The following is a 12,921-nucleotide window of genomic DNA, read 5'->3' as shown; positions in this document are numbered from 1 at the left end:
TCGATTATTCCCAAACATGATTCTTTTATTTTTGGAAACAATTCATAGAATACGAGGCGAATCCTAGCTTGAATATTATCTATTCCGCCTCGTATTACGCGAATGTCTAACTGGATTTACCTACTGGTATTTATAGGACATTTCTGTATAAAATGTCAATATTGCCTTTACGTGGGGGTTATTGGCGTAACAGCATGAATAAAACGCTGTTATTACTTTATAGGCCGAAAATGGCTTTATTATGACATTTTTAGAAGGGTTCCATGCAATGTTTGAACTCAAATGGTTCCAATTTAAAACTTTTACAATTTGGAACTGGTTTGTAAGAAATCACATTACTTTTTATCATAGGAGTATTTTTGCAGCGATATGGAAAGAGTTTTGTTAAGTTTATAATATGCATAAGAAAAAAATTATTTTATTAATACTTTAGTTTATATCACAGCCCAAACATACTCTTAATTTATTCAATTAGCATTTAAATAGTGTTCCACAAATGCTATGAAACAATGCGACTTACTAAATAACGATAAAAGCCTTTCAATGACAAAATTAATTATTTGTAGGACCTTGTTACTGATTTTAATTGCGGTAATTTACAGTGTTAATGCTATTTGTGCAAATGTATTTGAAATTGCCGTGCCATTTTACAATCAAATACACAGTAGGATTAAAAACCTATATCAAAGGTATTTATTTATCGGATATTGAGTAGGCGGCTCATTGTTCATCAAATATACATACAATGTATGTGCTATTAAAAATGTTTTCAATTAAGATTATTGAAATACAGGATATTACTTACAGAACCTAACGATTACTGAATATTCATGACATAATCTTTTAAGAACTTGTTATCGAGCATCCGTCGATAATCCAACCAAAGGATCATCCATCTGGTGAAACGGATATTTGTCTAAGCTTTACAACGATCCATTGCTTTCAAGTACACCTTCAAATCAATCCCTTGTCCTTTATAGATAATCCAAACTCCGATAATGTTAAACAACAATGAATTATTCATTGCAAACAGAAGCTATGTTTAGTATCGCGAAAATTTTCCAAGTGCCGCGCAACCTACATTTTGTTCGGCAAACTGTAAGGTAGAACGCTAAAGGTACACGGTGCCAAAATGTACGGAGTTTTCTTTCCTCCGCGACTTTTTTCCAACTTAAATTAGGTTTTATTCACATGTACGCTCCTTTACTCGTTCGTTTGAAAGTTCCGTAAACTTGTCGCTGAAGAGTATTTCGCGAAACCTTTACTTAGTTCACCGATATATAATTTATGTTACGACATGCTCGTGTGAGTAATAAACAAAACCGAGTCAAACAAAAGCACTTAAAGGCGCGTACTACGGAACTGAGTCAAGACTGCGGTTTAATTTACTCCTTGAGTCGGTGGGGTGCCAGCAAACATGCAATTAAGTATACATTCATTATTGGATTGCAGAAAAATACGAAGCTTATATAGGCAAACAATTACATTAGAATCTTTTAGAAAATTCTATACTCAAATAAACCTTACGAGTTCTTTCATAATCTATTGTTCTCTACTCCAACATTTGTATCATATAAACAAAGCTTATGAAAGTCGTCTGCTTGAGGGCACCTAGTGAAAGAAACCGCCCGCATCACAATAATCTATCATAACTATAATACGGGTTTGAAACATTAAACATTGCTATATAAAGTGAGATGATTAATGGTTGCTGTTCGGGGAAACGTCGAAGAAAATTTATTCTAGAGAGCGCGGTTCTATCGTACCCTGCCAAAATGTTAAATAGATGTATGTATATCAACAAAATATCGTCTAGTTTTCGCGGAAAAGTTGTACGTACTTTACATATAAATTGCAGAATTTTCAACTCTTTTGTCGAGCAATTATGACAGTATTGATATTACCTACAAGTTACTAAATCGGTGATGTGGTGACGTCTTTATGATCATTCCATATCGCTTCAATGTCATTGAACAAAAGACAAAAATGGCAGAAACGTCACATCGAGTTTACGTGACCCTCAACAAAACTTAAGTTCCTTACTATATCCATCATAACATTTAGAATAGGGATTTCTGAGGAAGATTTTTGCTTACCCACCTATCTCCGCTGTCAGCTTACCGCAAAACTTTGCCAATAAACATTTGGTTCCTTTTGTTTCACGGGAACTTTTACATGAAACAAAACTCACGAAATTTTATTAGTAAAGTAATGGAATAAAGGGTAGTTATCTAAGACAGACATTAGTTACTACTACTGACGAAGTTCTAGAGAAAAAGAAACACTTCAGTCTACTGATGGCAAGAAACCGCGATAAAATAATATTAGCATTAAAATCAATTCGTCTAGCCGAACTTAATCAAATGACTTTCATTCGCCAGCCAAAAGCGGTGTTATTAGAAAATTCAATTGTTTTCATGAACCGTGAAGATCAATATTTGTATTAACTTGAAAATTAACATATATAACCTTCAGCTTTACTGACAGTAGGTATATTACACCAACGCCAATTGCTTGAACTCCAAAACTTTAATAAGCTCGCTCGGTCTAGATATTTATCAACGTAATCAAATTTTGGGCCACCGGTATTTTGAACTATAGATAGTTTTAGAATAGTTTTGCGTCTTAAATATATCTTTGAATAGTTTTATTTTGCAGAAAAAGAATATAAAATACTGATGTACTACTGTTACATCACAAGAGTAACAAAACATGTCCAATACAACAATACATATTCGTAGAAGACGCGTCCCATCCGTCGCATTATGTAATAAAACATATTGTTCTGTCTTTGTTTGTCATATTTTTCGTAGCCATCAGTCTGTGACGTCGTTCAAACAATTTTATTTTATCACTTCAGATACACCCCAGTGTACGTAAGTACATCATTTTATTAGATAGGTACTTATGTATCATTTTGGACAGCATTTTAAGACGGTTTTATCTTTAGGAAATCTCTGACGGTGAATATTTTATTTTCCAGCGGGCTGCGCTATCGCCGACTGTGTTTTCCCAAAGGATATTAGATTTCTTTTATACGACAACCGAGACGTAGGTGTGGATAACTTTGCCCGTGTTTGCTTTTCCCCGCAACTTACACTGACCAGAGTAAAGAAAAATATTCCGCTCGAAGATAAATTGCGTCGCCTCCAATTAAGCCCCTGGCAAAATGCTTTTAGCTACGCAATGTAGCGGAGTATTTTCAAAGTTACTTTTTCAATTTGTATTTGTTTTTATATTTTTGCCACAGATATAAAATAGCAATGGTTACAATGTACCAATGTGCAACATGTACCTACATAAAAAAAACAAAACCAAACTAGACAGTGCTTCATAATAAAGTTTTAAAATAAAATAAAATTGTCGACGGGTACATGTGCACGAACGACACGGAAATGAAAATCGTATAAAAAGTAAGGGTTACGCTATGTTAGCATTTTCACGCCGGTCTGTGAATGAGGGAAACATGATATGTGTTAGTTGTTTTATTCCACACAGAGTTGCTCGCTCGCTTGAAGACGGAAATTAAAAGTAGCCGTGGTTTCGCAATGTACAATGCATGGAATAGCCCCGTTTTAAATTACATATACGTCGCGAGGAACCGCGCACAAGCGATACACTGAACATCCCTATTTTCAATTATATACGTCCCTATCCACTTAACCCAGTTTCAGTTGACTTTTCGGGGGAGAGTTTGATCAATCTACATAAACTTCACTAAAATGTTGTTCCAAGTTGTTCCTAAGATAACATTTCACGTAAAATTCGCTGTCACATCTCGATAAGTATGCGATAAATACGCTCGATAACGCGCCACCTGAAAAATATTAAACAAAGTGGGAACAGCCGGCTGAAGCTAAAAGTCAGGAAGTTGTCGTGGAGGTAATTTGGTTTTGTTAACGATACACACAGCGCACACGGTCTTGTACAACCGCACTAAATTGTCTTGATAATGGAGCAAAATGTTCTTGTACACGAAAACATTCTCCCTAATTGTGAGTAAAGGAATTTTGCTTCCTATCAACAAATAGGCGGATCGAATGAAAAAAGGACGAAATAGAAAAATGCTATTGTTTCAGTGTACGTGAATAAAATAAAAACTAAACCAACAAATACGTAGGTATTACAAAACTAAAACCAACATTGCACGGCGTACGCGGCTGAAACGCTTCCGACTACAGAGAAAAGTGTGTTTAATCAAAATGTTTTGGAGTCTTTGCTAAAGAACGGTGCTCGCAATATGCCTCTACTAGTACTTATATTTCATTTAAAACCTTTCTTTAGCATGGCATTTTCAGACTAATGAAAGAAAAAACAGACAATTTATTCCGGCTTTTTCTTCCTATCTCTTTGCGAAAATAGGTCACTTTTGTATATTTTCGCCCTAGCCGTGTCAGGTGGTATAGATTACTGACTGACACTGTTTTGCTTTATTAGTAATTAAAGCTCACCCCTGAAGGCATAATAGTGTTTGCGTGTCGGCCGTGCTCACCCTTGCGGTACAAAGTTTAAGAGATTAGAGAGACTTACAGTTTATGCGCAGAGAGTATTTGATCTTTATTTATAACAGCTCGGATTAAATCAATATTTCATTCTCAACGAAACTTAAACATTAAAGATAAGTAATCAAGAAGATTTATCAAGGTTTCTTAACCTTTCAGGTTCAAATACAATCCCTCGCCAGCACAAGCGACAAAATGCCGATCGAAGTGATTCCGCAACCCTTTAAAGTTTATAACAATAACGGATAGATATGTAGATAGTTCTTTGTAAAGATTTTAAATAGAGCTTCTAAAGCGTGATCATTAAACTCCCTTCTATATGCTGAATGCTATATTTAGGTAAGAGAATTCCTAGCACAACTTACGGGCGAAAATTCATTCAGATACTTACGTTCAGACAAATTACGGTCTTGTGACAAAGTTAATAGGTTCCTTTGTGACCTTGTGACCTATTAGGGGTAGGTAACCAAAAAGGCGCGTAGTCGGCTTTTATTTTGATTAACTTTGACTTTACACGTAGCTACCAAATAAAATACCCAAAGGGGCTTATTTGTACTAAAAGTTTTCATCCCTGCCATCTGTAATGTCAGCGATATGCCGAGGAAACAATGAAAATATTTCATTGAAAAACGAACAGAGTATTACAAATTCAATTTAATTTACATATGTAGACAATGTCTTCATTTCGCAGATGCTGCATACAAATGCTTTGCTCATACTTTTACGTATGTACGTACGTATTTTAACATTTTGCTGTCAGATTGTGTTTGTCTCTCGCTAGACTGACGATTGTCATAGCTTTAGAACGTGGGGCCAGCATGAATATGTTCCGAATGGAAACGCCCATTCCAAAGCTTTTTATTGGAATGGGGATTTACTTTGAATTTTATTTAACTGACTTACAGTTCACGAGAATTGGCTGTTGACATTGCTCACATGGTTTTACAATATCGGTGTGTGTGAAACCGTTTGTGGAAATATAAATTCTTGAAAACCTGAGGTAGACTGATGACCGCGGCAAAAATGTTTTAAGCACAAAGTTTTAATTTAATTCTAGATGATTTAAATGTGTATGTGATAAAAATTCGGAAAGGATTAAAAACGATGCAAGATTTTCATAAGCATTTTAGACCGATATTTTACTGTCATAACAGCAGATCTAAGATGGTCATATTTTATACGCAAGTTAAATATATGTTCACAAAAGTGTTAGAACGACCACGGAGTTGAAAGTTTTAAAACTAAAGTAAATAAGTGAAGCAAGACAAAGCGTTTACAACGAACTAAGTTTTTATAGCCGTGGTGTGTTTCACATTAGCCTGATAGTTAGCTACCTGAACATTGTGCTACTAATTGTGTTGAGAGCCCCTAATCTAATTTTCTTAATAATCCGCTATTCAACGCCTCATAAATAGATTTCATGCTAGCAAAAGCAAAACATTTGGAGTGCTAATTTAAATTTTATGTGTCTGAAAATCTGTCGAATCAGTATATCTGTGTATTTTTTTTCTAATGATATCAACAAGCATATATATATATGGAAAATAACGTAGGGTTACTATATTTTTGTATTTCTATAAATAAGTAATGACATTAATTTCATGTTTGAGATAACTGAAATAAAAAGCTTAAGTTGCACAACAATGAAAACAAAACGTACTGGACGAGGAATGATGAGTTTATGTATTTTATACTTGAAAAAATATTTAATTTCATAATTGGCAATTCCATTACCACAACGATAGCTCTTGGCTGTCTAAACGACAAGCTTTTGTGAAGAGCACAAATAAAAGTCCATGTGAATCCTCCCCTCGGTACGACCGCGCACTCTGATATTCTTTTGTTTTTTCATTTTCACTTGAACGAAAAAAGTTTGCCATAGATAGGAACTTATTAACAACAAGAAACCAAACATGTTCCGATTTCCCAGAAGAAAATTCGCGGGACACTTTTTCACTTTGTTTTGTTTGTAATACATAATTGAGTATACGCCGAGCTAATGGCTGTGATACATATACTTGTAGAGGAAATTTTTCATTAGGTTGTTTTTTGTTGTAATTTCTGTTGTGTACGGAAGTTTGAAACAGTTTGGCTACATCGAGGGTCAGCCTTCGTTCCACGGCCGTTAAGTTACAGAAAGGTATAATAATATCCGTATGGCAGAATTCATGAATAAGGCCATTATCCGCGGACGTGAGTAGACGGCGTGTTGGAGTCACGTGTGGGCTAGATGACGGCTGTCGGGGACAGCGGCATTGTTCAGGGATTGGCGTTGCGATACTGTCGCTTATGCCCGCTGACCTGGCCCGTAATGACAAAACGTTGCGGTACCCTGCCACACTATTAGCTTAACCGCTTTAGCAAATCTGCTTCTATTGTTTGCCCCGTAATTATAATTTCACCTGCGTAGTGGTTCAGGTAGCGGAGATACTTGAAGGTGTAGAACCCAAAACTTTACCTGCAGGAACAATGTATGATAGTAGAGCACATTGTTAGGCATCGTAGTTTCGAGCACTATTGATGTGCGTGGAATATTTAGTAATAGAGTATCTTAAAATGTTGTTCTCAGTAAAAGTTCAGATTAACAAATAGATGTGAATGTAATGTAGCCAAAACCACACTCGCTAGACCATAGATTTAAAAATCAATAATTTGTGGATACAAGCGAATGAGCACGCCATTTCAATTCCTACAAAAAAACTTTTAATCTGAGCGAAAAAAGCAATCGCCTTGTTGCGTTCTCTCGATATTGAATTTGTATAAAAACTCAGCTGTCGAACAACGACTTATGTACGAACCTGAAGCACAATGTTCATGTATATTTCGACGTCTGGCGGATATTATGAGTTCTGTCTGTCTCTCCCTCGCGATATGTTTATTTGTGACGAAAACAATATCTACAATACCTACTTCTTGCCTTAACAAAGCCAGCTTGTTTATAAACAAAATGTTATTACGTATTCAGTTACAAATATTGTTTATTTATTATTTCCTGGGTACGGTTTAATAAATCAGCGTTAATATTTATTGTTCTGATTTATACAGGGTGACTATTCTATTTGTTCTCGCGGAAAGATGGTAAATCATTTCAATTGTTATAGTTTGTGGCAATAAATAGTTTGTAGGTCAAAGGGAAATTAGATTCAATTTAACAAGTAGCTTTAGTTATAAACATCCATTCCAAGTAAATAGATCGAGTTGCTCTGTAAATATTTATGAACGTAATTTGCTTCTTGATACTCAGTAGCAATATCGCTTAGTGTCCAACGCGACTAATTGGATTGCAGTCGTGAATACCAAAATACTGAATAAACTAGAATTGTATTGACAGTAGCCAGATATTATTAGTGTCCGAGGGTGCACCAGCGCGTGGCCGTGACCACTTACACCACAATTCAGAGAATCCTAATATGAGTTGGCACATGACAGTGAATTGTTAAACTGTAATTCAGAGGTAAATAATTTTGTGAGAGAATTTTGGTTGAAGAGACAGACTGTTAATGTGGTTTTATATCACTACTAGATATTCCTCGCGGTTTCACCCGCGTCCCGAGGGAACTATTTCACGTACCTGAATGTAATACATGTAGCGTATATGCCCTTTCTAAAGCTAGATTATCTACATACATATGTACCTAGTAAACATTTAAATCGTTTCACGACAGGCACGGGTTTATAATACTTATGAGAAGATGTATGGTGAAAAGGCCAGAAAATAAACTGTAGCCTATAGGTAAGTGCGCTTGGCGACTGAATAATATGTTTATATAAATTATCCAAAACTATTTTTTATCGCTATCGTAGCCAAGAGGTTGGATCTATGAAAAATAGATTGCACTCATTATTATTTATTATACTTGAATAACACAAACCACTTCAAGAAGTGATTTTAATTTGGCAATAGGTTTATAAAACCGTAATAATTCCAAAACATACTTTCAATATGATTTTCATTTCCGCGTAAAGCTCATTTTAATATAACAAGCCTCAGTTTTACCTCAATCTGTCAGAGTTTTCAACTCTACCCTAATTCCTGACTGGTGCAAATGATGCAAGCCACAGCTGTGTCCAGTTGTAATCTTGGCCGACGCATTCGTAATAATAGCGGTCAATTCGCTCCTGTTATACTTGATATCGTATAGCCGTCACTTTATAGAGTGGGTATAATTCTATATGTTTCAGAATTGTTGTCCTTTCGTTAGCCTACACGAAAGGACAACAATTCTGAAACATATAGAATTTTCATTTTAGCTAAAATGCCCCAGTATTTTCCTCAATGCGTCCCACACACCTATTATTTAAAAAAAGAATAACCATGGAGTTTCTTGCCCGTTCTTCTCCATAGGAAGCTACTTTTAGAATAGGCAACTAGAATCAAACTTATTTATATTTTTGACGTGCATAAGTGCTTGTAAAGGCCTAGACTACATGCTAGATGAAATAAAGTTATTTGACTTTTTGTTTTTATCGTTCACAATTTTCAACTCCACCCTAATTCCTGATTGGTGCAAATGTTGCAAACCACAGCTGTGTCGGCATCTGCTTCCAGTTCTGTAATCTTGGCGGCGCATTCGTAATAATAGCGGTCAATTCGCCCCTGTTATACTTGATATCGTATAGCCGTCACTTTATAGAGTAAGTATAATTATTATAATTTAGCAGTTGGCTAATGAAAGGACAACAATTCTGAAACATATACCATTTTCATTTCAGCTAAAAAGCTTCATTTTAATACAACAGCTTTAGTGTTTCCCTCAATGCGTCCCACACACCTATTATTTTAACAAGAATAACCATGGAGTTTCTAGCCCGTTCTTCTCCATAGGAAGCCACTTTTGGAATGGGCAACTAGAATCAAACTTGTTTGTATTTTTGACGTTCATAAGTGCTTGTAAAGGCCTAGATGAAATAAAATGATTAGATTTTTTAGTCCACCACCCTAATTCATGATTGGTGCAAATGTTGCAAGCCACAGCTGTGTCCAGTTGTAATCTTGGCCGACGCATTCGTAATAATAGCGGTCAATTCGCCCCTGTTATACTTGATATCGTATATGCGGTTACGGTCCTGCCAGATGGTGAAACGCTCTGAATAGGCGCCGTTACAAGCTTCCGATGCTTTCAAAGACTTTCTCGTGTAACTGCGTAGTTTGACTGATTGCCTTTCATATATGTTGAATAATGTGATTTTATGCGTTTGTGTTTTGTTTGTCACTTTTGTTTAAGTGAATGTTATATTGTTGTATCTGCTGATGAACGGGTATCTTAATTAGCAATGTAACGCTGTATTTTGTATAAAATCTTAGATAAACAATTTAATTTATGATAAGTACCCTAATAAATCGTCAAAATCGTATTCTATCTAGATAGGTTTTGATCAAAGATATTATATTTTAATTAATTAAAGCTAAACTACGTGACCATTAACGTCAGTTGCATTAACAACAGTGAATATTCTGCCCGCGTTAATAATGGAAACAAGAATCCATTCCGATTACCCGGGTAATAATTCAATAGTCAATCCCATCTATTGTTATTATCCGTAAAATTGGAATCCCTCGTAACAGTGAAAAGTGTGACATAAGAGCGGATACAATATACGAGCATGTAGTACATGGTTTAACGACCTACCACTTTACATGATTGATTAGCTTCTTGATTGATATTAAGTGTATTTGTATTATTAAGTGTGAACACTACTACATTAAACAATATGAGCGTGCTAATTAGGTACTCAAATATAATGTCATCTTCAGTTAATTCTCATCATAACATCAAAAGCTTACATAATAATATGACACGTCTCACATCACATACAGCTTCCAACGAATTGTAGATATAATTATCTCGACAAAAACTCCTGAGGATTATGGCCACGCACGAAGATTGAATAAGTATCGAAAGAAATACAATTCCTTTTATACGGGTGATTTATGGGATCTGATTCGAAATACATAAGGAGGGAGACAGAGGGGCGCCCAGCCAGGGTAGCTCGGGGAGGTGTGAATACGACACTTGCTATTATATACCCATTATCACCACTTATATACGATCCTAACTCAGCTATGTATTTGTAAAAAAACTGGGTCGCTGTCTAAGGCGTTGATGCAATTCACATCTATTTAAATTCCAAATGCGGCGCGCAAGTGCAAGCAAGGTATGCGTCCACACTGCACCCTCGTCTGTCTCCGATGTAGGTCAGTCTGGTGGCTATGCATACGAGAGGCGTTCGTCTGTTTACACAGGGGACGCAGCGGGCGTGCGGCAGGAGACGAATGTAACACTTACGACGTCAATGAGTTGACTGAGCTTGAGTTTGATGCAGACTCGCAGCACGTCGGTGGTGTTGACGACGGGGCGCACGAGCTTGTTGTAGTTGGAGAGGAGGTCATCGTAGAGCCGCTTGGCGTCGGGGTTGCCGGCGGTGGCGGCGCGCAGCAGGCAGGTGGCCGCCAGCCACCACACGATCGCGGCCATCAGCTCGGCGCGGGCATCGTTACGTAAGCTCGGTACGGGGCCGGGTGGCCCGGGCGCGGCGCGGCGCTGACTGCCGCCTGCGCGCCCCGGCGCCCCCCCGCGCGCCGTCTAACCCACCTACCCTATAATATTATACGCAGAACTGACACTGCTTTTTAGATTCTACAATATCAAAAATAAACGCGTTTGATGCTATTTTGCAAATAATAAATAATTGATAGCGGCATATGTATTTTTTTAAATACCGAATTTAATAATTTATATTTTTTTTTATATCGAAAAATAATTTATTAGTTACCTATACATAACAAAGTATCATAAAATTGAATACGGTTGTAAACAGAATATTGCTGCAAATGCTTTTTATAACTAAAAGGAAATACCATGTATTAACATTTCCACGTATTTTAAAGACTCCTTTGACAATGAATTTCCAAAAACTGTTCATTTAACTTTTTGGAATAAATTCTGGTAAGTAGTCAAAGGCTTTTAAAGTGAACACCTAAAAGCTTTACGCTAGCAGTGTAAAGAATAGTGAGTGTTCCCAGGGGGCTCGCGACGTCGCGGCGACTGTCTGGTCTGTGCCCGTATCCCGCAGCCTCCCTCTACGAGTATAAATACGCGAGTCGATAGCGCATCGCATTCATCTGACCGGTGTTCCCAGAGCTTACAACACAAACCTTTTACCACTTAAGTAACAAACTACTTCGGATAATGCGGGTTCACTTAATGCGCTATCCACGAACTTAACACATTCTGCAAAGTTCGCCTCGTACTGCCCACTTTACAGCGACTGCAACTAGTCCGCTATGACGGCAACACTACTTAACAAGACAATATTAACTCTTCAATTGGTATTCAGTTTGAATCTTGAAAACTATACCTACAATTATTAAAAGGAATTTATGTCGGCATTCATAAATAAAATCTTGGCTGCATTTACCTAAACAGTCATCTTACAAATGCCCCGAAATTTAAAAGCACGAAATTTTCCTTAGCGCGTTTTAAGTATGATATTTATAAAAAAAAGTGCGGAGGGCGATGGTGAAATTACGACGCGTTATGATAAACGTGTAATTCGCCACATAAATTATGAAGACGTAGCTGCTTGCCCGAGCACGGCGCGGCGTGCCAACCTAAAATACTTTATAATAATAATCATAAATACGCCCACGAAAACTTTTTAATCGCCATTAAAAGTAATTAATGGAAGCTGAATTTTTTACTCTCATATTCATCTATGGTAAACAATATTCATAATAAGAAATCCGCTTTACGTTCTCCGAAGGTTCTTCAAAAGAGCCGCAGGAAACTAATTAGAGTGAAACTCAATAAAGCCGGTTTTATTGAATGAAATACACCATGCGATATAGAGAGTAATTGCATTGAATACTCTTAGAAATAAATTAAATGCTGCTTGAGAAAGGACTTTCATGTGCAACCACGAATGCGAACTAAATTATTAATAAGTTGTTTTCTTTTCACACATGCGGTTCGCTTTGATGTCATTTCTTTTTATTGAAATCTTTGAAACATGTTGGCGAAGTTTTTTTAAATTGTTGCATGCAGAGTGAAATTAAATTTATTTGAGATCAAAACTCCTGAATACATTTATGATTTATACAAAAACATACAAAATTAAACATCAACTATAAGTTAAAGAATGTTTCTGTGGGAAGTAGAAAGGATCGTCAGATTCGCGGATCCTTAAGATCTAACGGCTTCCGAGCATAAATCAAAATTACATGAAAAACATCTTAGATTCGTAACCGCGGTCGCTCTCCCTCGCTATAGAAAAGTTTACACTTGAAATGATACATTGCGAGTAAACAAAGATAAATAGATAAATGTAGGACATCACTATCGTTGGACAGATGACATTTCCTTTAATGTTTTCTGCTTTTTGTTATAAAATCAAAGGTTGCTGGTGGTTATAGAAAAAT

The 12,921-nt window shown here is 36.5% G+C and overlaps 1 protein-coding gene across 4 annotated transcripts in view; it reads right to left on the bottom strand.

The window, feature by feature from the left end:
* Positions 1-11,066, bottom strand: part of Nachralpha4 (nicotinic Acetylcholine Receptor alpha4) — a 33,270-nt gene extending 22,204 nt beyond the window's left edge. For 3 of the 4 annotated variants that reach the window (XM_021332206.3, XM_021332224.3, XM_021332233.3), the window contains exon 1: positions 10,790-11,063. In XM_021332206.3, coding sequence (XP_021187881.3) covers positions 10,790-10,978 — 189 coding nt within the window. In that variant the 5' untranslated portion in view covers positions 10,979-11,063. Of the gene's footprint in view, positions 1-10,789 lie in introns of all 4 variants that reach the window. The other variant, XM_021332214.3, reaches the window with a different exon arrangement.
* Positions 11,067-12,921: the final 1,855 nt, after the last annotated feature.

The sequence above is a fragment of the Helicoverpa armigera genome, chromosome 12, assembly GCF_030705265.1.
Source record: "Helicoverpa armigera isolate CAAS_96S chromosome 12, ASM3070526v1, whole genome shotgun sequence".
Taxonomy (NCBI): Eukaryota; Metazoa; Arthropoda; class Insecta; order Lepidoptera; family Noctuidae; genus Helicoverpa; species Helicoverpa armigera.
This window is presented reverse-complemented; position numbering and strand designations above follow the sequence as displayed.